At 36.5% G+C, this 21831-nt stretch overlaps 1 protein-coding gene across 1 annotated transcript; it reads left to right on the top strand.

Annotated features, from left to right (window-relative positions):
• The first annotated feature begins 470 nt into the window (after positions 1-470).
• LOC103035882 (von Willebrand factor A domain-containing protein 7) lies at positions 471-21719 on the top strand. Its single transcript, XM_007256065.3, has 17 exons — positions 471-627; positions 1721-1906; positions 3893-4171; positions 6803-6896; positions 7083-7211; positions 8281-8467; positions 9896-10065; positions 11527-11639; positions 11799-11915; positions 12261-12431; positions 14580-14712; positions 15174-15326; positions 16172-16264; positions 17098-17366; positions 19403-19536; positions 20044-20203; positions 21189-21719. Exons 2-17 carry the CDS (start codon positions 1727-1729, stop codon positions 21573-21575), a joined length of 2769 nt encoding a protein of 922 aa, XP_007256127.3. The 5' UTR covers positions 471-627; positions 1721-1726; the 3' UTR covers positions 21576-21719.
• The last annotated feature ends 112 nt before the right edge of the window (positions 21720-21831 follow it).

Raw genomic sequence — 21831 nt, 5'->3', positions numbered from 1 at the left:
AGTGTTCAGACTCTCCATAAACGGCTCTGTTGTGTTTTTGACCCGTGGTTCTCTTTCTTTGATCCCATTGGCCCATATGTAGCTGCTGCTCCTGACTTCTAGTCGCTGACTGAGTCAGATATTAAACATGTTAAATACTTGCCGGGCGTCTGCAACTCGTCGGTGATCAGTTGGCAAGAGTCTTTTTAGTAGTTCACAGTACGTGACAGCACGAGAGCTCCTCGATTTGCCTCTGAGCAGAGTTTTTGTCAGCAATTAACGAAAAACTGTTGGCGTTTGAAAAACTGAGCCAAAACTGTGTACTGTGAACCAGGCATAACAAAAGTCTACAGATCTCTCCAACAGAGAAATAAAGAGAAAAGAAGAACACCTTGTGTTTCCTGTTATTGTGACAATTCATCCCTGCAAAGTCTGATAACTGTGATTACAACATTACATATCTCTGCAGAATCATCACTGTAAGGCTAAACGGTTCATAATGGCCCAAGTGTGATTATCACCACCACCACCTCACATCCTGCCTGCCTGTATGTATATATATCTAAGCATAGATTCAGTTAAATATACTCTGGTGCATCCAACAGAAGACCAGGTGTATCCAGAGGAGACTGAGAGTTCGAGCTGAAGGTACAAAAAATTGCATTACATTTCAAATTTATACAGCAAATGTATTAGTTTCACGTTTATTATTATTATGATTATTATTATTATTATTATTATTATTATTATTATAAACTGCTTTGAAGAGATATATTATATGCTGTCAGTTATGCAATTAGTCTGTATTTGCAGTAGTTATTTTTTCATTTCTTAATTTCTGTATGGCACTTTTTTGCATTTAATTTTTGAAAATATAAGTTTTTGCTTGATTGATTCTTGCAGTTTTTATTTGTAATTTATTATATGGTTGATTGTTAATCAACAGGGCAAAAGGCTTTCTGTAAGATAATATTTGTTAAATGCACTCTTTAAATATAAGATATCTTTAAAAAAGTGCCCTTTATGTGCCCTTCAGCAAAGACCCCTATATAGTTACTCAGTAGCCCACATTTACCCACAATTCCAACCGCTTCTAACCGCAGTTGTGACCAATCTGAGCCTGTGGGTTCTTTGCAAGCTGTGTAAGCAGAGCAGAGGAGAACATATTCAAGTGAGAGTTAAAAGAAAAAAAAATTAAACAATTATTTAGTCCCAAAATATCTTTTAAAATTAAATTAACAATAAGAATTTTTATTAATTGTTTCACTCCAACAAACATCTGTTAGTCTGTACTTAATGCTTTTAAATGTGGTGCTTTCAAGGACTTGCCCATTAACAGTGACAAGACAAAACAACCGTATACATCATACTTGTGCAAGCAGTAAACATATACACACTAGTAAGTGAGTAAATCAGTGTCAAGGACCTTACTCAAGTGCCCAACAGTGGAGGCCCACCAAACCCTGGTATGGAGATGGCATCATGGTGGTCTATGTGTTAGATGTCTTATAGTTGATGCATCAAAACTGGCAGTTAGTGTTCTCCTCCAAGTGTGTTCAGCTGTTCATTTGCAGCAGTTTACAGTGGTGCAGTTGGCTCATAGTTATTTAATCTCCTGAATGATCTATGCAGGCATATTGTACAAGAGTCTGTGTGATTTGTGATTTCATTTGTCACATATTTACTAAACATGTTCAACAACTTCTATTGTAACAGCTTGTGTTTTTTTCCTCTCGTTTAGCTGGAGATGTGGTCAGCAGTGTGTGTTATCACTCTGGGAGTGCTGCTCTCCAGAGCTCAGGCATTTTTGCCAGTTGGAACTAAAGGTAACACACATGTGACTATCACCAAAAATGCAGTGATGAAGAAGATCAATGAAGTGTGTAAAGCTGAGGCTGTGTCAGCAGGCAGAACGTTCAACCCAACGGTAAGGGTCTTTGTACTGGTTGTATAATGTGCACAGGTGCATATTAACCTTTGCTTAAAGTGGACATGAAACACTTCAAGTATTTAGTATAATTCACAAGATGTATTTTCACTCTAACAAATTTTATAAGTTTAACAGTTGTCAGTGAAGCGGAATTAAAATAATAAGCAATCTAAATGTCATTTTTTTAAGTAAGGGCAGCGCCATCTTGTCCCAGCGCTGAAGGTGACGTCACGAGGTTGGTTCTCGAACGCCTCACTACTATAATCTATGAGAATACCGTAATTTAGATCCTCAATAGATCATAAAATCCAAACCAAAAATCAATGCAGAGCGGGGGGGCACTTTTGTATTGTCCCTGTGTGTAGTAATACTGGGGGTGGTGAAATTTAATAGGGTGAGGAATGAGAAATATTCACTTTCACTTTCATACCTTCAGCGGGGGCTCGCAGCGCTGAAGCGTGAGAATCCTCCGGTTAGCTGTAATGCTAGGGGTTAGTGACGAGCACTTTCTAGACCAGGACTATGTGAAGGAGAGGGGTTTGAGTCAGGAGCATTAGCGCCGGATAAATAAGCTGCAGTCCGAGGCTTTTTTCCTCCGTTTTATTTTTCCTCAGCTGATCAGCTGGGATGTACAGACCGTCCGAATGGGTAACGTTACTATGAGAGCGGCAGCTGTACGAGCCAAACGGAACGAGCCAAACAACGCGCTCACCCAGCAGAGCAGCGAGAGGTACCGTTACCGAAAGTCTAGATAAAATGACAATTTAAAGAGAACATAGCTAGCGTTAGCTACTTAGCTAGCTATCTTATTATAGCTAGCCAACGCTAGCTAACTAGCTAACACTAACTAGATAAAGCTACCCAGTAAGCTTTCTAACTTCTAAACTGAACGATTTATCAACCAAACAGCGCCGTGGTGTTTCAATATCCACTTAAATCATGTTCGTTTCATTCAGTCTTAATAGACTCTGGACTTTGCATGTTAAATAGCTAAATGTATATAAACTAGCTGGTTAACTGGATGGTAGTACCTGCTGTGGACGCGCTGCAGGGTTTCTGCATGGCTCCACGTAGAGAGAGAATAAACACTCCCAAAACCCCTCGCTCTCAGAAAAGCATCTGAAAAGTTCTGCTCAGGTTTATACAGGAAGGATCTCTGAGTAAATGCTCCATGTTAGCCTAGTTCAGCTTCATCTTCATCCATAATCTCCACAAACAATAAGCGCTTCTCCTCTAGCTATATGCCTGGGATCTTAAACCAACCAACCTCGTGACGTCACCAGTGCTGCACGGGCAACATGGCGGCGCCCTAGCTCAAACATAACAAACATAAATATATTATAATTTAGTGTGTAAACATTTTATATAAAAAATCCCCCCCAAAATAAATTCCATTATATTTAATCCCTTAGAAAACTTGTACAAACTGAAATGTTTCATGTCCCCTTTAAACTCGGAGTACCATGAGGGTGGCCCTTATTTACAATGCAGCTGAGCAATTACATTGGGAAGGGATTGACAAAAACAACAACAACAAAAAAGTAGATAGAATAAAATGAGTAATAAAAAACATAAAAAACAGCATTTTAATAAGGTATAAGAATTATTTTAAAAAAAAGGAAAACCTTTTTAAAATGTATTAAGATATAAACAAATAAGGTAGAAATAATAATTTAAGAGTAGGAATCATAAAATCATAGGTAAAAAAAAGGTAATAGAACTAATAAAAATTCAATTACAGATGAATGAATAAAACCACATTTAAAAAAATATAAATAAGCAATACCTATAAATAATAAAAGAAAATAAAGAAAATAAAGAAAAAAAGAAATGTAAAAAAAAACAGCTAAAACAAACCAACATTAAAAATTAAAGTTAATAATATATCTATACCCTTTTATTCACTATTCTTCTCTCTCTCTCTCTCTCTCTCTCTCTCTCTCTCTCTCTCTCTCTCTCTCTCTGATTGTGTGTGTATTACAGGGTTCCTCAGTGGAGGAGATACTGCGGGCATGTCTCGGTACATCCACCGGTACAGTCTCTGCAGCTAAGTTTCATGAAGCCCTGAATCAGATCTACCTACAGAACAGCCTGGTGGACCGAGACTTCATGAGCAGTGATCCTCATCACTTCAACAGTGAGACTTTCATTCAGGGACGCACTCTGATCACGCAGGGCATGGCCACCGTAAAAAACAACATTCGCAAAGAAAACTTCCAGGCTGCCAGAGAAGCACTGGGCAGAGTCCTGCACACTCTTCAGGTGAGAAGCTAAAGACTCTTCCAGTTATAAAAGATTATTTACCAATTGAAATACTGTAGCATCACCGGGGGTTGGGTAACAATCCATTTGAGCTCGGATGTTTGAATTTTTAAGTAATTATAACCCCATTTTACACGGCCAATTACCCAACCCACTCATTAGAACTCCCCCTATCACTAGTGATGCCCCAACACCAGAATGGTGAAGACTAGCACATGTCAGCTATCTTCTCTTTTCAAACTGCTGCTGATGCAGCATTGCCGAGTAGCATCACAGCACACTCGGAAGAAAAGCGCAGCGACTCGGTTCTGATACATCAGCTCACAGACGCCTTGTGCTGATAGACATCACCTTAGGAGTGATGTGGGGAGAAAGAGCACCATCTACCCACTCAGAGCTAATTGTGCTTTCTTAGGGCTCTGGCAGTAGATGGCAAGCTACCTGAACGGGATTGGAACCAGCAATCTACCTATCATAGTGGTAGTGCTTTAGACTGCTGAACCCCCCCCCCCCCCCACCCCCGAAAGCAGTAGTATTATACAGTTTATCAGCACTTCTATCTATTTGTGTCTTAATTAAATCAGCCATGCACACTGTACTGCACAACCTCTGTCTGTGGACACGTTTCCATGGTGTTTAATTCACAAAATACTGAATAATGCATTTTTATCAACTCGTATCATTAGCAATCCTAACCTGGTACAATCCACGTTAACAATGACAGCTGATATCTGAAACATAGTCCAGATAAGAAATGTTATTTAGGACAAGAAGATAACATGAAATGACAAGATAAAGCAAAACAAGCTGTGGTTCTGTCCTAAAATCCAAAAAAGTCTACCACCCTTCACCCCAACAGCAGGAGTGTGAATAAAATCCAGGGCTTAGCATAAATATCCAGGACCATGCTCACCTCTTTATTTTCCCATTTGCTGCAGCTATATAAGGTATTTTTCAAGTCATATGAGGCAATAAAAGTCATACCTTCTAAAATATTAAATAGACAGACACTGCATCATATACTGTTAGATATTATTATTTATAAAGATTAAAATTTTACAGTTTATTACTTCAAAGTTGATTTTTTAAAAAAATGTTCTGCATATTTAGGCAAAAATGTTTGTTTGTAATATAATGACAAATACTCTTTAAGATAAAATAATAAAATAAAAAAGGTCTCATTTAGCCAATAAAAGCAAAAAAAAAAACTACATAAATAATAGTGTCTCATTGAGAAAATGCTTTCAATTTAACTGTTCAGATGTTAAGAATATTTGTACATTTTTGTTAAGTTTTTGTTAACTATTTCTAAGCACTGTGAGTGTTATCTGTAGTGACAGACACCCCTCAGTATTTCACAGGTGCTTTTGTAGACGTGGTGTAAATTGCTTCAGAGTGACAGCAGTGAATCGACATGAGTTAGCATTACTGTTTGATATAGTTGTAAATGAGAAAGGACTCTCAACGTGATGATTATCTTTAAAAAAAAATGCTGTTTCACAACAAGTTGGCTAATATCAGTTTCCTTTCCACTTACACAGCACCTCCTCTGATACAAAGAATGAAAGAGATGAAATAAGTTGTCTGTCTTTTTTACGATGTACAGTTTTTAATATTTGAGATTATGCATGTGCACATGGAACATCTAGAAATTATCTAGAAATTTCCATTAAAAAAACCCTAAATATTAAGTTCTTCTAAAGGGGATTGCCAAAACAGCGTTTTCTTTTTAAAAAATTGCTTCTGGAAAACCATTTAATAATGACAAGAATAAACTGTTCAGTGAAATATGTCATGATTTTATGTAAAAAAAAATGTGTGTGTGTAAATGTAGTAGATTAATTATATAAATTATAACATGTTTTATTAGCTTTTAACAAGTAATTTTAACAAAACTAATCATGCAATGTTAAGTGTACTTAGTTAAAAATAGCATTAATTTCTGTTTCTAATTCAGTGCAAAAAAGCACTGTTGTTATGTGCAAATACAGATAAGTACTGTTATATTTTATGATTTTGTGATTTAAGTAAATCATAACATATGCATGGCTGCCACATGGCTTTCTCATTTTGTTGGTAATTTAACTGCTAATAGCAGCAGCAGGATTAAATCTAAAACATCCTAAAAGTTTAAATCATGAAAAATCCTTGTAACTCATGTTATAATGATTTAGACTTCATTAAAAGTGAGCACTTGCTATTATGGTCTATTTAAATATGTATTAAATTATATATAAAAAGTGGTGCAATTCCTTCTTGATAACACTGAAATGAATAAAAACACAAATATTGTTTTTAAACACTTGAATACAGTTTAGAACTGCAAGAAAGTATGCAAGTAAATAAGTAATTAAATTTTTTTGTCTGTAAAAATACAGGGAAGTCCTGTTATGTTTTGTGATTTTAAAGTATTTGGGAAAAGAGTGCTCCGGCAATGGTTTAGGGTTTGTTTGGAATTTGTATTTTGTTAGAAGGAATCATTTTTAGTTTTAGTTTTGTTGAGCATTGTTATTTTGAGATTAAATGTGTTGGAGTTTAGTGTGCCCATGTTTCGATAAAGTATATATTTGATGCCATGTACTGATGCAATTGAAACAATAAGAAATATTACAATATGAAAAATTCTTTCAGGATTTTTACAGCCACAGTAACTGGGTTGAGCTGGGAAACAAAAAAACATACCCCAACCTTCTCAGACGTGACCTCACCATCGACAATGTCGCAGGTAATTAAAGAAGAGGAACAAAATAACACACCCCACATAATAAACATGTATAAGCATTAAAATGCAGTTTACATCATTACACACACACAAACAACGGCCATGCTATTATTACTAGCTCCTGTGTTTTACATGTAAATGGAAGAACTTTTTGTGTGTGTGTGTGTGTGTGTGTGTTTGTGTGTTCAGCTCCGAACATGGCAACCTGCCGTGATTGTGCCAGTGGAACTTGTCCAAACCAGCTGACGTCCACTATTTTACGCAGGAAGAAACTCACATCTGGATACATCAACCTGACCTCTTCAAACAAACCCAAAGGTCAGTTTATCACACACAGACACACACACACACACACACACACAGACACACACTTAACTAAAAACAAACTAACAGCCCTTCATACACTACCAGTCTGCTGAATCAGAATGCCTTTACTGCTGTTCAATAATCAAACACCAATGCTGCTGTAGATAATGTGCATTCATAACATGATTTTACAAGGTATTACAATTTGATTCATGTTATGTTATTGATTGAAACTGTATAACATTAAGAAATTATTGATGTGTTCAGAATGTGCTTGCTGCTTATATATAGCTGGGTACTAGTCTTCCTTTAACTACTGTACTTTACCATGCTGAAGTCTTCCACGTCTACTTTTAGGCACATTTGCCCAGTTATATCACAGGACTACATTTTCATTACAAATTACAAATTATTTTAGGAACAGCTGCACATTAATAACATTGTGTTTACTACATGTATTGTCTGAGTGTCTACACTGGAAAAAAAATGTTCTGCATTTGCTTTTTTTAAGTAAATTTAATTTCAGATAAATTTAAGTAACTTTAACTCGGATTTAAATGTTACATAGAGTAAATAAGGGCACTAAACTTCGGTCAATCCTTTCTTTTATTAAACTTTACTTCATTTTTGCATACAATATTACCTAATTACAATTACTTAATTTGTTCCCACTCATAGTGGCAGCGCTTTAGACCGCTGGACCACTCGGCGCCGCCAAATCTAACTTTTTAATCCACTTTGCATTCAGGTAAATGCAGTTGATCTCTGTGTGTTTATGTGTTCAGGTAAATGCAGTTGATCTCTGTGTGTTTATGTGTTCAGGTAAATGCAGTTGATCTCTGTGTGTTTATGTGTTCAGGTAAATGCAGTTGATCTCTGTGTATTTATGTGTTCAGGTAAATGCAGTTGATATCTGTGTATTTATGTGTTCAGGTAAATGCAGTTGATCTCTGTGTGTTTATGTGTTCAGGTAAATGCAGTTGATCTCTGTGTATTTATGTGTTCAGGTAAATGCAGTTGATCTCTGTGTGTTTATGTGTTCAGGTAAATGCAGTTGATCTCTGTGTGTTTATGTGTTCAGGTAAATGCAGTCACGGTGGGGCTACTGACCTGAGCAGTAAGCAGATGCCTCGGGGTGGGATCAGTAAAGATGAACTGCTGAGCCATAATGCAGAACTGCACAAGGCAGCTGTTGCTCTGGCCACTCAGGCCTCCGTTGAGCTGCTGGACAACATTGTAGCGGCGGTGGGAAATCAGGAATATCTGAGGTAGGGGACAGGAACAGCACTGGTGTGTGTGACGGCATATAGAACTTTTTATTTGTAAATACTGAAACTCCAGCAGGGCACCACTTTCATTTCTTGTTTTTGCTGTATCCGGATTGACCAGAGGAGGATGGGTTCCTCTTACTGAGTCTTGATTCCTCTCAAGGTTTCTTCCTCTAATGTGAGGTAGTTTTTCCATTATACTGTGGGCATTATCAGCATAGTGTTTACTCATAAGAGACTTGTCCCCGTATCTCTGTTAAGCTTCTTTGTTACAACATAAAAAAGCGCCAAACAAATATATTTTAATTAAATTGAATGTCTAACTTTGACAACCGAATATGTTTCATATACAGCTCTGGAAATAATTATTTGCAGAAAATGAGAAATAGCTTAAATAACAAAAAATATGCAGAGCTTTCAGACCTCAAATAATGCAAAAAACCTAGTTCATATTCATAAAGTTTTAAAAGTGCAGAAATCAATATTTGGTGAAATAACCCTGGATGGATTTTAACAGTGTTCATGCATCTTGGCATGTTCTCCTCCACCAGTCTTTCACACTGCTTTTAGATAACGTTATGCCTTTACTCCTGGTGCAAAATTCAAAGCAGTTCAGCTTGGTTTGATAGCTTGTGATCATCCATCTTCCACTTGATAATATTTCAGTTTGGTAAAATAAAAAAAAAATCATCATTTTGAAGGAGTCTCTGTTTTTTGTCCCAGAGCTGTAGGTGCCATAGTATTACTGGATCAATTGTAACAATTATTGAATCCTTTATAGGAATTATAAGATTATTTATAGATATTACTAGAAAATGTATAGTAGTTACTAGACCATATATAGAGGTTACTGGAGAATTTATAGACATTACTGGAGAATTTAGGGAATTTACTGGATCATTATTGTCATTGGATAAGCTAATGTAGTTATTGAATGAGTTATAGATGTTATTGGATAAACTATAGTAGTTATGTGATAATTTTTAGAGGTTACCGAAAACTTATAGTAGTTACTAAACCATATATAGATTGTACTGGATAATCAATATCAGTTTCTGTATTATTTGTATTTATTTTATGTTATATTTATTTAGAGTAGTAGATTATTTTAGTAATTTAGTTATTTAGTAATTACTACAAATATATTTTATAGTTATTTCTGAATAATTTAAAGAGATTACTAAATGATATGACTTGGTTGAACAATGATGTTATCAAATGTTGGTACAGTTTGAATTTCCTGTTTCATGAAAGTTTCAAAAGCAATACTTCACAATGTCACATTAAGCAACATAAATGACATGTACTTCCTGTGAGCTTTAAGTAACTGATGCTGTTGAAAAGTATCATGTAAAGATCACATTAACAGTAATAACTCAATAACAATAACTCAATAACTCTCTCTCTCTTTCTCTCTCTCTCTCCCAGGTTTATGGGTATCACTCGTTTTGTTATTCTGTGCTTTGTGATTGACACAACAGGCAGCATGGCTGACGACATCGCTGAGGCTAAACGAGTTGCACACAACATCATTGACAGTAAGAAAGGGACCCCTGATGAACCTTCAGAATACATCCTGGTCCCGTTCAATGATCCAGGTATTGAACTCACACTTCCAGAGACATTTTAGAGACATAGTGCTGCCTAAACAACAGCCATCTTTCTCCCTTCCTGAACTGTCTGGAATACTGTTTCAGACACATCTGAGGTAGTCTGACATATCTTCACTTTCATAAAGTCACTTAATCTGTGCACTGTTCCTTTCAAAAGTCCACGTATGCTCTAATGATAAAAAAGTAGATTAACGTATACTTGGAACAACTTTTTTGTACTTATTATACTTTAATTGTATAAAATAGTATAAATTTCTTACTTAAATTGTGCTAAGTGTACTTAACTGTACTAAAATGGAACTATTTTAAATATACTTAAGTAACATTTAAACATACTACTTCCTGCATGTAACCCCATATTTTAAATATGCTTACAGCAAAAGTATAATATATTACAACTGTATCACTATTATACACAAGGTATATTAGAAATGTACTAAAAAGTGATGTTAAATATATATTTACATTAGAAGACAAACATGATTCTTGTTCCTGTCTTTTGTAAGTAGCACACGTCTAGTATACTTTGTTGGTTATAAAAATAAATTTTAATATGCTGTACTACAATTTGTAGCGTGTTACAAATTCACATAAATTTTTTAAAATTAGTTGTAGTATTTTAATTTACTTTTTTTTAAAGTTACATGATACATTGTACTTTAAGTGAACTTCTGTAACTTTTATTATTTTTAACATATAAAAAATGTACAAATGTATATTTGGAAATAATTTTAGAAGTATATTGAATTACATTCATGTATAAGTGTACTTTATAGTATTATATATTTTTTAATTCTATTACTTTTTAAAAGTATGATCAAAGTTTATGTTCAAACATTTGATAAAAGTTAATGTACTTTTAATATATTTTAAGTAAGTACATAAATCTGTTTAGTATATTTACAGCATATTTTAAGTACAATTAAGTATATATTTTTTCACCAGGGTAGATAAGTATAGTCCAAATGCCTTCTACCTGCCTTCAAATGTGTTCTCCTCAGCAACCTAGCTGTTAGGTGCAGGATCTTGTTATTGTCGTGTAGTTAAAGGTGAGTGAGTGGGAGAGTAGAGTATAGGGGATTAGAAAGAGCCCAATGTATAACACCAGGTAGTTAGGCATGGGGTTTATCATCTTCCTGTTTTATTTTATTTAATTGAAATGGACTGAATACATGCATTTGACTTGAGGTAATTGTATAGAGTAATTGTTCAGTAAAATTATTCATACATTTAAATCATAATGTGCTTTCCTTATGAAATTATTAAAAATACATTCTCATGCTTAATTTTAATAGATTTATTGCAATTTAGTTGCAAAATACAAACATTTTCATCAGTTTTAGTGGCATCTCATTTTCAGTGTATTTGAGAGAATTGCTAGTGAACCTCACATTTTATGGGCAACAACCAATGAGTAAATTTGTTGTTAAATCTGTTCTTTTGTAGATTTTGGACCAGTTATAAGGACCACTGACCCAAATAAGATGAAGGCAGAGATCTCAAAGCTTGGTGCGAACGGGGGCGGGGATGCACCAGAGATGTGCATGTCTGGACTGCAGGTGTGGAGGAGGGACTCCTATGGACTTCTTAATTATAAATATGACATAGCTGGCCTGTTCTTGATAATATTCTCTCTCTCTCTCTCTTTCTCTCTCTCTCTCTCTCTCTCTCTCTCTCTCTCTCTCTCTCTCTCTCTCTCTCTTCTGTCTGTCTCTCAGCTGGCTCTGACTGCAGCTCCCACTTCTTCTGAGATCTATGTTTTTACCGACGCTCCAGCTAAAGATACACACTTAGAAAAAACTGTCTTTGCCCTCATTGCCAGCACCAAGTCTACAGTAAGCACCTCTTCTCTTCCTAAATGACAATTTAGCCCAAATAAATGATATGATTCAGAATGTAGCAGTTAAGTAAATAGAATTAGTTACAACCAACAACTGCTGAACAATTACTATTTGCATCTACTGGCCACACCCTAATGAACTGATTGACAATGTTACCATTTGCTATCTAAATAGATAGATTTTTATCACATTTAAAACTGTGAGTACAGAAGCAAACTACTGGTATTGGTATTGTGTATTACCACTGTACATTTCACATAAATATAAGAAGACTCATTTTTCTATCATTGTGATTAGTTTGCTATTTATCTCATCTTCTACCTGTTTATTTACACTTAGGTGAACTTTTTTAAGACGTCCGGAACGAGATCACGGAGATCAACTGGCAGTTCAGATTTCGAGCTGTATTCTAACTTGGCTTTGGCCTCTGGAGGTCAAGCTATTAGGGTGTCCAAGGCTGAACTGCCAAAGGCCACTGATATCATCATTGATACCTCCACATCAGCTCTGGTAGGACATCTTATTGGTGCTAGACACTGAATGCATTTTCAAAAGAGAGAGATACGTTTCAAAATCATCAGCGGGGGGGAGATACGTTTTAAAATCATCAACGGGGGGCGGTGGTAGTAGTCCTGTCATTACTAGCCCACTGCGCTCCGCAAAACCAGGAAGCTGATTGGCTGTTTTTCCTGAGAATTTTTTGGGGGGCTTTCATTAGGCACCCCCTCTAGTGCAGTGCCCCTATTCCCCTGCATAGGCTGCATACCCCCTTTTTGCGCCACTGTTTCCAGGAATGCCATAGCTACAGTTGTGGTCAAAAGTTTACATACAAAGTAAAAAAACATAATGTTATGGCTGTCTTGAGTTTTCAATAAGTTCTACAACTCTTATTTTTCTGTGATAGAGTGATCGGAACACATACATGTTTGTCACAAAAAACAGTCATAAAATTTGGTTCTTTCATAAATTTATTATGGGTCTGCTGAAAATGTCACCAAATCTGCTGGGTCAAAAATATACATACAGCAACAAAATGTGTCAATTTTGGTGATGTAGCGAGTTGTGTCAATCAAATTAGCTTCATGTCATGGCCTCTTCACTTCTTGTAAGTGATTCTGATTGACTACAGCTGTTGACTTCTCATGAGCCCATTTAAATAGGGCTCATTTGACCCAGTGATTAGACTCAGCTACAAAAGCTACAATGGGAAAGTCAAAGGAACTCAGTGTGGATCTGAAAAAGCGAATTATTGACTTGAACAAGTCAGGGAAGTCACTTGGAGCCATTTCAAAGCAGCTACAGGTCCCAAGAGCAACTGTGCAGACAATTATACGCAAGTATAAAGTGCATGGAACAGTTGTGTCACTGCCACGATCAGGAAGAAAACGCAAGCTATCACATGCTGCCGAGAGGAGATTGGTCAGGATGGTCAAGAGTCAACCAAGAATCACCAAGAAGCAGGTCTGCAAGGATTTGGAAGCTGATGGAACACAGGTGTCAGTCTCCACAGTCAAGCGTGTTTTACATCGCCATGGACTGAGAGGCTGCCGTGCAAGAAAGAAGCCCTTGCTCCAGAAAAGGCACCTTAAGACTCGGCTGAAGTTTGCTGCTGATCACATGGACAAAGATAAAACCTTCTGGAGGAAAGTTCTCTGGTCAGACGAAACAAAAATTGAGCTGTTTGGCCACAACACCCAGCAATATGTTTGGAGGAGAAAAGGTGAGGCCTTTAATCCCAGGAACACCATGCCTACTGTCAAGCATGGTGGTGGTAGTATTATGCTCTGGGGATGTTTTGCTGCCAGTGGAACTGGTTCTTTGCAGAAAGTAAATGGGATAATGAAGAAGGAGGATTACCTCCAAATTCTGCAGGAAAACTTAAAACCATCAGCCCGAAGGTTGGGTCTTGGGCGCAGTTGGGTGTTCCAACAAGACAATGACCCAAAACACACATCAAAAGTGGTAAAGGAATGGCTAAACCAGGCTAGAATTAAGGTTTTAGAATGGCCTTCCCAAAGTCCTGACTTAAACCCCATTGAGAACATGTGGACAGTGCTAAAGAAACGGGTTCATGCAAGAAAACCATCACATTTAGCTGAACTGCACCAATTCTGTCAAGAAGAGTGGTCAAACATTCGACCTGAAGCTTGCCAGGAGCTTGTGGATGGCTACCAAAAGCGCCTAGTTGCCGTGAAAATGGCCAAGGGACATGTAACCAAATACTAATGTTGCTGTATGTATATTTTTGACCCAGCAGATTTGGTGACATTTTCAGCAGACCCATAATAAATTTAAGAAAGAACCAAATTTTATGACTGTTTTTTGTGACAAACATGTATGTGTTCCGATCACTCTATCACAGAAAAATAAGAGTTGTAGAACTTATTGAAAACTCAAGACAGCCATAACATTATGTTTTTTTACAAGTGTATGTAAACTTTTGACCACAACTGTATGTGTGATCAGGAGTCACAATCAGTGGCTAGGATGGCCTTACTCTATATACCCTACAGCACAGTGCTATCCAGTGTGGACATTTGTCCAGTGAAGCTGTTTCTTGTGTTATTTTACTGTCAGCACTGGTAATAAAAGATCTGAAGAATAATCTATATAGTCTGTACATGCACTGTATATGCATAAGTCCTCTCTATATCTCAGGTGACGATTCTGCAGCGGGCCAGGAAAACAGGCAGTGTGGAGAGTTTCTCCTTCCTGCTGGATTCATCACTTTCCAAAGTCACCGCCTACATCACCGGAGATTCACTCAAATTCACCCTGAAAAGCCCCTCAGGTGAGAGAGAAACAAAAAAACAGCCTTTTGTGAGCAATGGTATTACCCTTGGAGCCACCCATAAAGGACACTCTTTACACATGCATTTCTGGACAAGCTGAGAGATACAGAATCATCAATGAAAGGGAAAGAAGCAAATACAAATATTACCCGGCTGACACTTTTCTTGTGACCATTGTCTTGCTTGTTTTACCAATGTTATATAGTGCAGTTAGCATCATGCTGAGCCTAGAATGGCAATCATAGCGAAACTATTCTTCCATTTACAAGTTGGTTGAGCTTAATAATTGTTGCATTTTAAAGGTAATAATGCTACACAATGTTGCTTTAATGTATTAGCAGAGCAACGCTGGGATACAAGACAACAAGGAAGGGCATTCATCTGAAATTTTCATAATTGTCATAAAATTACAATACTGAAAAACAGCTGTAACCTGGTGTTATTCTGGTGTGTTTTTCAGGTGTGTCTCAGTCTAATAGTGTTGCTTCTGGATCTCTTGCCAAGATTCAGACTGTAGGAAACCTGTGGCGCCTTCAGTTCAACTCTGCCACAGAGACTGGCCTGTGGACCATCAACATGGATTCCAAAGCGGCCTACACTATCAAAGTCACTGGTGAGCTCCAGCCCAGATCTACAGTACCATGTATTTAAATGAAACATTGAATGTAAATCTTTTTTTATTGTGCGTGTGTGTAAGTGTGTGAGCTTCTCCTTGAGAAGTTCCTACTCACTACCTAGTTTTTCTGCTCAGTTCTTTATTAAAGTAAGTTCATAGATAAGTCAGAAACCAAACGTGTTCCGAGCAGCATATTGATAAATATATTATTAATAAAGCCAGCAGTTTACCAGCTTATTAACCAGCTGACTGGCAGTACTGTACATGACTTGATAACAAACTTTGATTTCCAATATAGCCATCTTTAGAGAAGATTTTTTTTTTATTTCAGTGGAAATGGAAATCAATGTAAATGATTTTATTCTAACACAATATAAAAAAAAACGTTTCAGATTAAAACTGATGCACAGTTTGTGTTAGTCATCCTCTAATCCTTCATCAGTGGTCACAGTGTGCTGATAATTTTGGTTGATGTCTATTCTCAGTCCAGCAGTGACACTGGGGTGTTTAAAAACTCCAGCAGCACTGCTGTGTCTGATACATTCATACCAGCATAACACACACTAACACCTTAAACACCACGCCCCAAATAATAGCTGCTCTGTGTTTTTTAATCCTGTGGGGTCCTGACCATTAAATAATAGGGTGAATAAAGAAGGATAATAAAATATGCAGAGAAATAGATACAGGACAACAGACTGTTATTATAGTATATACTCAGTGGAGCTGAAAAATGACAAATAAGAGTGAGTGGTGAAAAAACAAGATAGTGTCATAATGGTATGATATGTGTGTGTGTGTGTGTGTGTGTGTGTGTGTGTGTGTGTGTGTGTGTGTTTCAGGTCAAAGTTCGATTACATTCATTTACAACTTTGTGGAGGAATTTAAAGGACCTCACCCAGGGTTTGCTGTGATCGAGGGTCGCCCTCAGACAGGTGAGAAGAGATATGATACAGTATCTACTGCTGCCTGTAAATGAACTACATCTCATATCTCTGACACTCCTACAACACTGAGCACAACACTGACCTCTATCTGACTAACTGACACATCACTTTCCTGTTCTCTGGTCTTTCAGACCTCAAAAACAAGTTCATATTCATAATGTTTTAAGAGTTCAGAAATCAGTAATTTGTGCAATAACCCTGGTTTTTAGTCACAGTTTTTGGCATGTTCTCCTCCACCAGTCTTACACACTGCTTTTGGGTAACAAAAATTCAAGCAGTTGAGTTTGGTTTGATGGCTTGTGATCATCCATCTTCCTCTTGATTATATTCCAGAGGTTTTCAATTTGGTAAAATCAAAGAAACTCATAATTTTTTGCAGAATATATGTACATATTGTGATATTGAAAAATGCAGGAATTTTCACTAGATTTCAGAATGAGTCATTGGTCCAACAAGTCATACAATGAATAATGTACTCTGTGTATCCAAGAGTGGAGTAAAATAAGCCATATTGGGAAGATACATCTTTCTCTGGTCGATATGTTGTAAAAAATAAGAATAGTGTGAATTTATTTTAGTATTAAACAGCTAAAAAGTAAAATATATGTATAAATATATTTGAAATTGCATGTTTTGCGTTGTTACTACTGTGTATGTGAAAGTTTGGGATAAAGATGTCAAAATGATAAAATGTGAATCCATATTTTGAACCTACTGTCTATGTTAGACCAGACTAGAATGTAACTATAATTTAACATTACAGCAGAACGATGTATAATATAATAAAACCAACATGTGCTTCTTCTTTTTTTGTACCATAGGCCTTCCCACTAAGCTGCTGCTAACAGCAACATCACAGAAAGGTGCAGAGTCTCTGACGGTGAAGGAAATCGCTCTAGTGGAGGTTTCAGGTTCTCAGGTGGTGGATGGAAAGATACAGGAGATGGGAGGTGGGGACTTCTTGGTTTCTGTGGATAAGATTCCAGCAGGAGAATTCGTGGTCATGATGAAAGGAGAGGAGAAGGCTTCCTCCAGCAAATTCCAAAGACAGAGCACCACTCAGATGTCTCTGTCTAAAATCACTGTCAAGGTACACACAGCCTCATGTTTTACATCTTTTTGGGACACAGTTGTGTGGGCATACAGGAAAATAACTTATCCACATTCAGTACTGGAGGCCCCAAAAAACATATGCCGCAGGTCAGTGCAGCGTTCTTTAGCTTCCATTGGACATGAAAAATGTGAATACTCATGTCTGTCCCATTACATGTGGTAATGAGGTAACAGAAAAATGTTCTGCCCCAAATTAATGGGATAAATCATTTGAAATAATTATTTTTCCAAAAATAGATAGTGTGCATACAGTAGCATAAGCCAAATGCAAAAATCGAATAAAATTCATAACAGACTATAATAAAAAAAAAATCACATTGCAACTCTAAAAATGAGCTTATATTAATGAGCTTATTATTAGTATGTGAAGTACCAGTCAATCTCGATTGACTTCTGCACATTTGTTTTAATAGGAAAGAAACTATTAGTTTTCTCTTAAGAAATCACACACTCTAAAAAACAGAGGTACGATATGAGTACTTTTTTGTACTCGAAGGTACATTCTTTATAATTGTACCCTCAAAGGTACAATATTGGTCTTTACAGGGTCAGATTTGTTCCCTCTGAAGTACAAAGTCATTTCTAACAGCAATAAGTACAGATTTGTACCATTTAACCAGCCAAAAGGTACATTCAGTATTCTGCATCACTGTACTAATGAACAGTATATATTTAAATTGCACATTTTTTATTTGAAAGCCAGACAATTTTGTATCATCAAGTTTTTGAGCCATTTTTAGTTGATGGCAATGTTTATAATCTTTATAATCTATACTGGCACAAAAACCATGGGTACAAAAAAGTACTTTCACTGAAAGGTACTTTTTTGAACCTTAATATAAGGTACAGCCCCAGCGACAAGCTTTGTACTCTTTTAAGTACAAATCTGTACTTATATTTCTTAGAGTGCAGTGGAACTTGAAAATAAAAGCTACAATTTAATCTCAAAATAATCACAAACAATTATCTACTATAGATCACAATCATCATAATCCATTGAGTGTTATTGCGGATTTTTTACTCTGTAAAAAAGGGCCTGTAAACTATGTCAGTAATAAACTGGCAGCATTGTGCAGTATTTTTACTTTAAAATATTAGCTTAAAAATTATTGTGACGCTCCACTGACCTGTAATAGGTAGAATAGCGTATACAGCTCTGGAAAAAAATAAGAGACCACTTAAAAATTATGTTTTTCTTTGATTTTACCAAATTGAAAACCTCTGGAATATAATCAAGAGGAAGATGGATGATCACAAGCCATCAAACCAAACTGAACTGCTTGCATTTCTGCTCCAGGAGTGGCATAACGTTATCTAAAAGCAGTGTGTTAGACTGGTGGAGAAGAGAACATGCCAAGATGAAAAAAAAACAGGGTTATTCCACCAAATATTGATTTCTGAACTCTTATGAATATGAATTTGTTTTCTTTGTATTATTTAAGGTCTGAAAACTCTGCATCTTTTTTTTGTTATTTCAGCCATTTCTCATTTTCTGCAAATAAACGCTTTAAATGACAATATTTTTATTTGAAATTTGGGAGAAATGTTGTCTGTAGTTTATAGAATAATATTTCTATTTGTATAATGTATAATTATTCTATATGTATAATTATTCAAACATAAACCTATAAATAGCAAAATCAGATAAACTGATTCAGAAGCTGAAGTGGTCTCTTAATTTTTTCCAGAGCTGTATATTGTTGCTCATCCGGACTCAGCACGCTACTAACTGCACTGTGTAACTTTGATGAAGCGTGCATTACAGCACTTCTAAGAACTGCATAGCGCTGTATAACCTGTAGTTCTGTAATACTGCTCTACCTCAGCCTTTAGTCCACATGCTTTTTTTCACCATATTCGGTTCAGTTCTGTATTGCTCAGGTCTTCTAGAATGTAGGCTCAAAACATACATTTTTCAGTTTATGCAAAATATGACATTATTATATTATATAACACTGAGATTTTGCTGCGTGTCATCTATCTCTCTCTTTCTCTCTCTCTGTCTCTCTGCAGGCTACAGTAGACAGCACTCTGGTACCAGGAGAATCCTTCAAACTGCCTTTTACTGTAAAAACCAGTGGAAAAAGCGGGACCTACACTATCAGTGCCAGAAATGACAAAGGCTTTCCTCTTGTCTATAGCACATCGTAAGCCAGACTGAGTTTATCTAATAAATCCTAATAAATCATTGATTTAATTGACAAAATCATTCTTCTTCATCTTGTGAAGTTAAAACTGATAGCTCTAGCATTTACTAAATGCTAAATACACTTTAAAATACACAATATGTACAACTGTTTGTTGACTTCCCTTTTAATGAATGCTGAATTCAGCTATTTTAAGTTGCACCCTTTGCTGATGCAGCTTGTCTAATCCCTGTAGAGAATAATATTTTATTGCCAATAAAAAATTTCTAAAGCAGAAATTGCAATCGAATCCTCAATAGCAGGGGCCTTCCCTGTACAGTAGATACAGTTACTCCAAAAAAAGAAGAATAAACTGTTCTTTTTAATACCAATACCATAATTTAAATAAAAACAATGAATACACAGGTGTACCAATACTTTTGTCCTCATAGTGTATATTTAATGTTCTAATCTAAAGAAACTAACAGCAGACTAACAGTAAAATAACAGCACTATTTGTGATTTCAGGGTGAGCCTGGTGACTGGGGTCAGTGCTGCAGGTACAGTGGTTGTGAAACCACCTGCAAACACTGAGTCAGGAACTGATATCACTCTGACCATCGCCGCTGAAGCTCCAGGGGGATTCGATTCAAACTACGCCATACTCCGCCTAACTGTCCTCGCCAAGGTAATTTCTCTAAATAACAGTGATGGACGAAGTAAGGGGTGGGACAATATATCGAAATTGTGATATATTGATATATGATGTGATATATATATATAATATCAGTATTTTATTAAAACAGAGTAGCTCTACACTTCCCAACTATGTCAACACTTTGAGTTACTAAAGTTACTGCTTCATCACTCCACATGGTGGTGCTAATCAAATAAATAGGGTAAACCTGTGGTGGTGAATATTGGTTATTAAATTCTGTGAGACTGACACCAATAAATCCATAATTCCTGGTGTTTGATTGTTTAGGATTATTTTATCCTATACAGTAACACAAATGCCGTAAAGTATCATAGAGATTTCTTGTCTTGTGATATATTGAGTATCGCAGAATCACAGTATCGTGATTATCATTATTACGGGCAACGTACTGTATACCGTATCCTGACATGACCTATGATTCCAACCCATATGACGAAGTACACCAAGCATATACTCCAGTTAACATAGAGATAACTGAAAAAAACAAAATATATATATATATATACAGTATATACTACACACAACAATTCTCTCAGAATCCACATAAAATATTGTCATTTAGAGCATTTATTTGCTGAAAATGAGAAACCCTGGTTTTTAATCACAGTTTTCATGCATCTTGGCATGTTCTCCTCCACCAGTCTTACACACTGCTTTTGGATAACTTTATACCACTCCTGGTGCAAAAGTAAAAGCAGTTCAGCTTGGTGGTTTGATGGCTTGTGATCATCTGTCTTCCTCTTGTTTATGTACCAGAGGTTTTCAGTTTGGTAAAATCAATCAATCAGAAGCTCATCATTTATAAATGGTTTCTTATTTTTTTTCCAGAGCTGTAGATATGTTAAGCTTCGGTGGCGAAGCAGTGGTGTGTCTTTTGCTTTAAGATGAAGTGATTTTAAAATCTGGTGTGAATTTCTGATGAATTATTATATTCTTTTTTTTCCGTTTCAAACAGGTGACAGATTTCACTCCTCCGGTGTGTGAGATTACGGGTGTAAATTCCGCCTGTCCTTCTGACTGCACCAAGTCTAACTGGGACGTGGCTTTCAACATCACTGATGGAAACGGCACGGGGATTGAGAACATCTTCATCCAGGAAGGCAAAGGAAGCCTCACCCAGAAAACAGTGGTGGAAGGGGGGATAACTGTAGTGAAGGGCAACTTCACCTCCTCCTGCTGCTCACCTAATGTAACTATATCCATCGTGGATAAGGAAGGAAATGTGGGTAAATGCACTCACTCTATTGAGGAGGAGGAGGAGGAGGAGGAGGGGGAGGAGAATAAAGAGGGAGGTCTTGCTTTCAGATTGTTTCTGTCACTGCAGGCCTGGATTAAGCCCTGAATAAACAGCAGGATATCTTTCTACTACTGTCCTGAGAAAGACCAGATTTAACCAATGCAAATAAAAAATGAATAAAAAAAGTTAAAAGCTCAGTTAAACTCTTTCTGACTGCTCATCTCATGTCCCTCTTGCAGTATGTTTAAACATGTTAAAAAAAAAAACACAATAAACCTACACATTCATTTAATATTATGTGTCAGATCTCACTCATGTGCATTTTACAGCATACTCCCTGCTTGCTTTGAATAAAATAACG

The sequence above is a fragment of the Astyanax mexicanus genome, chromosome 7 (genome assembly GCF_023375975.1).
Source record: "Astyanax mexicanus isolate ESR-SI-001 chromosome 7, AstMex3_surface, whole genome shotgun sequence".
In the NCBI taxonomy this organism is placed as follows: domain Eukaryota; kingdom Metazoa; phylum Chordata; class Actinopteri; order Characiformes; family Acestrorhamphidae; genus Astyanax; species Astyanax mexicanus.
Note: the sequence above shows the minus strand (reverse complement) of the source record. Positions and strands in the feature narration are given on the sequence as shown.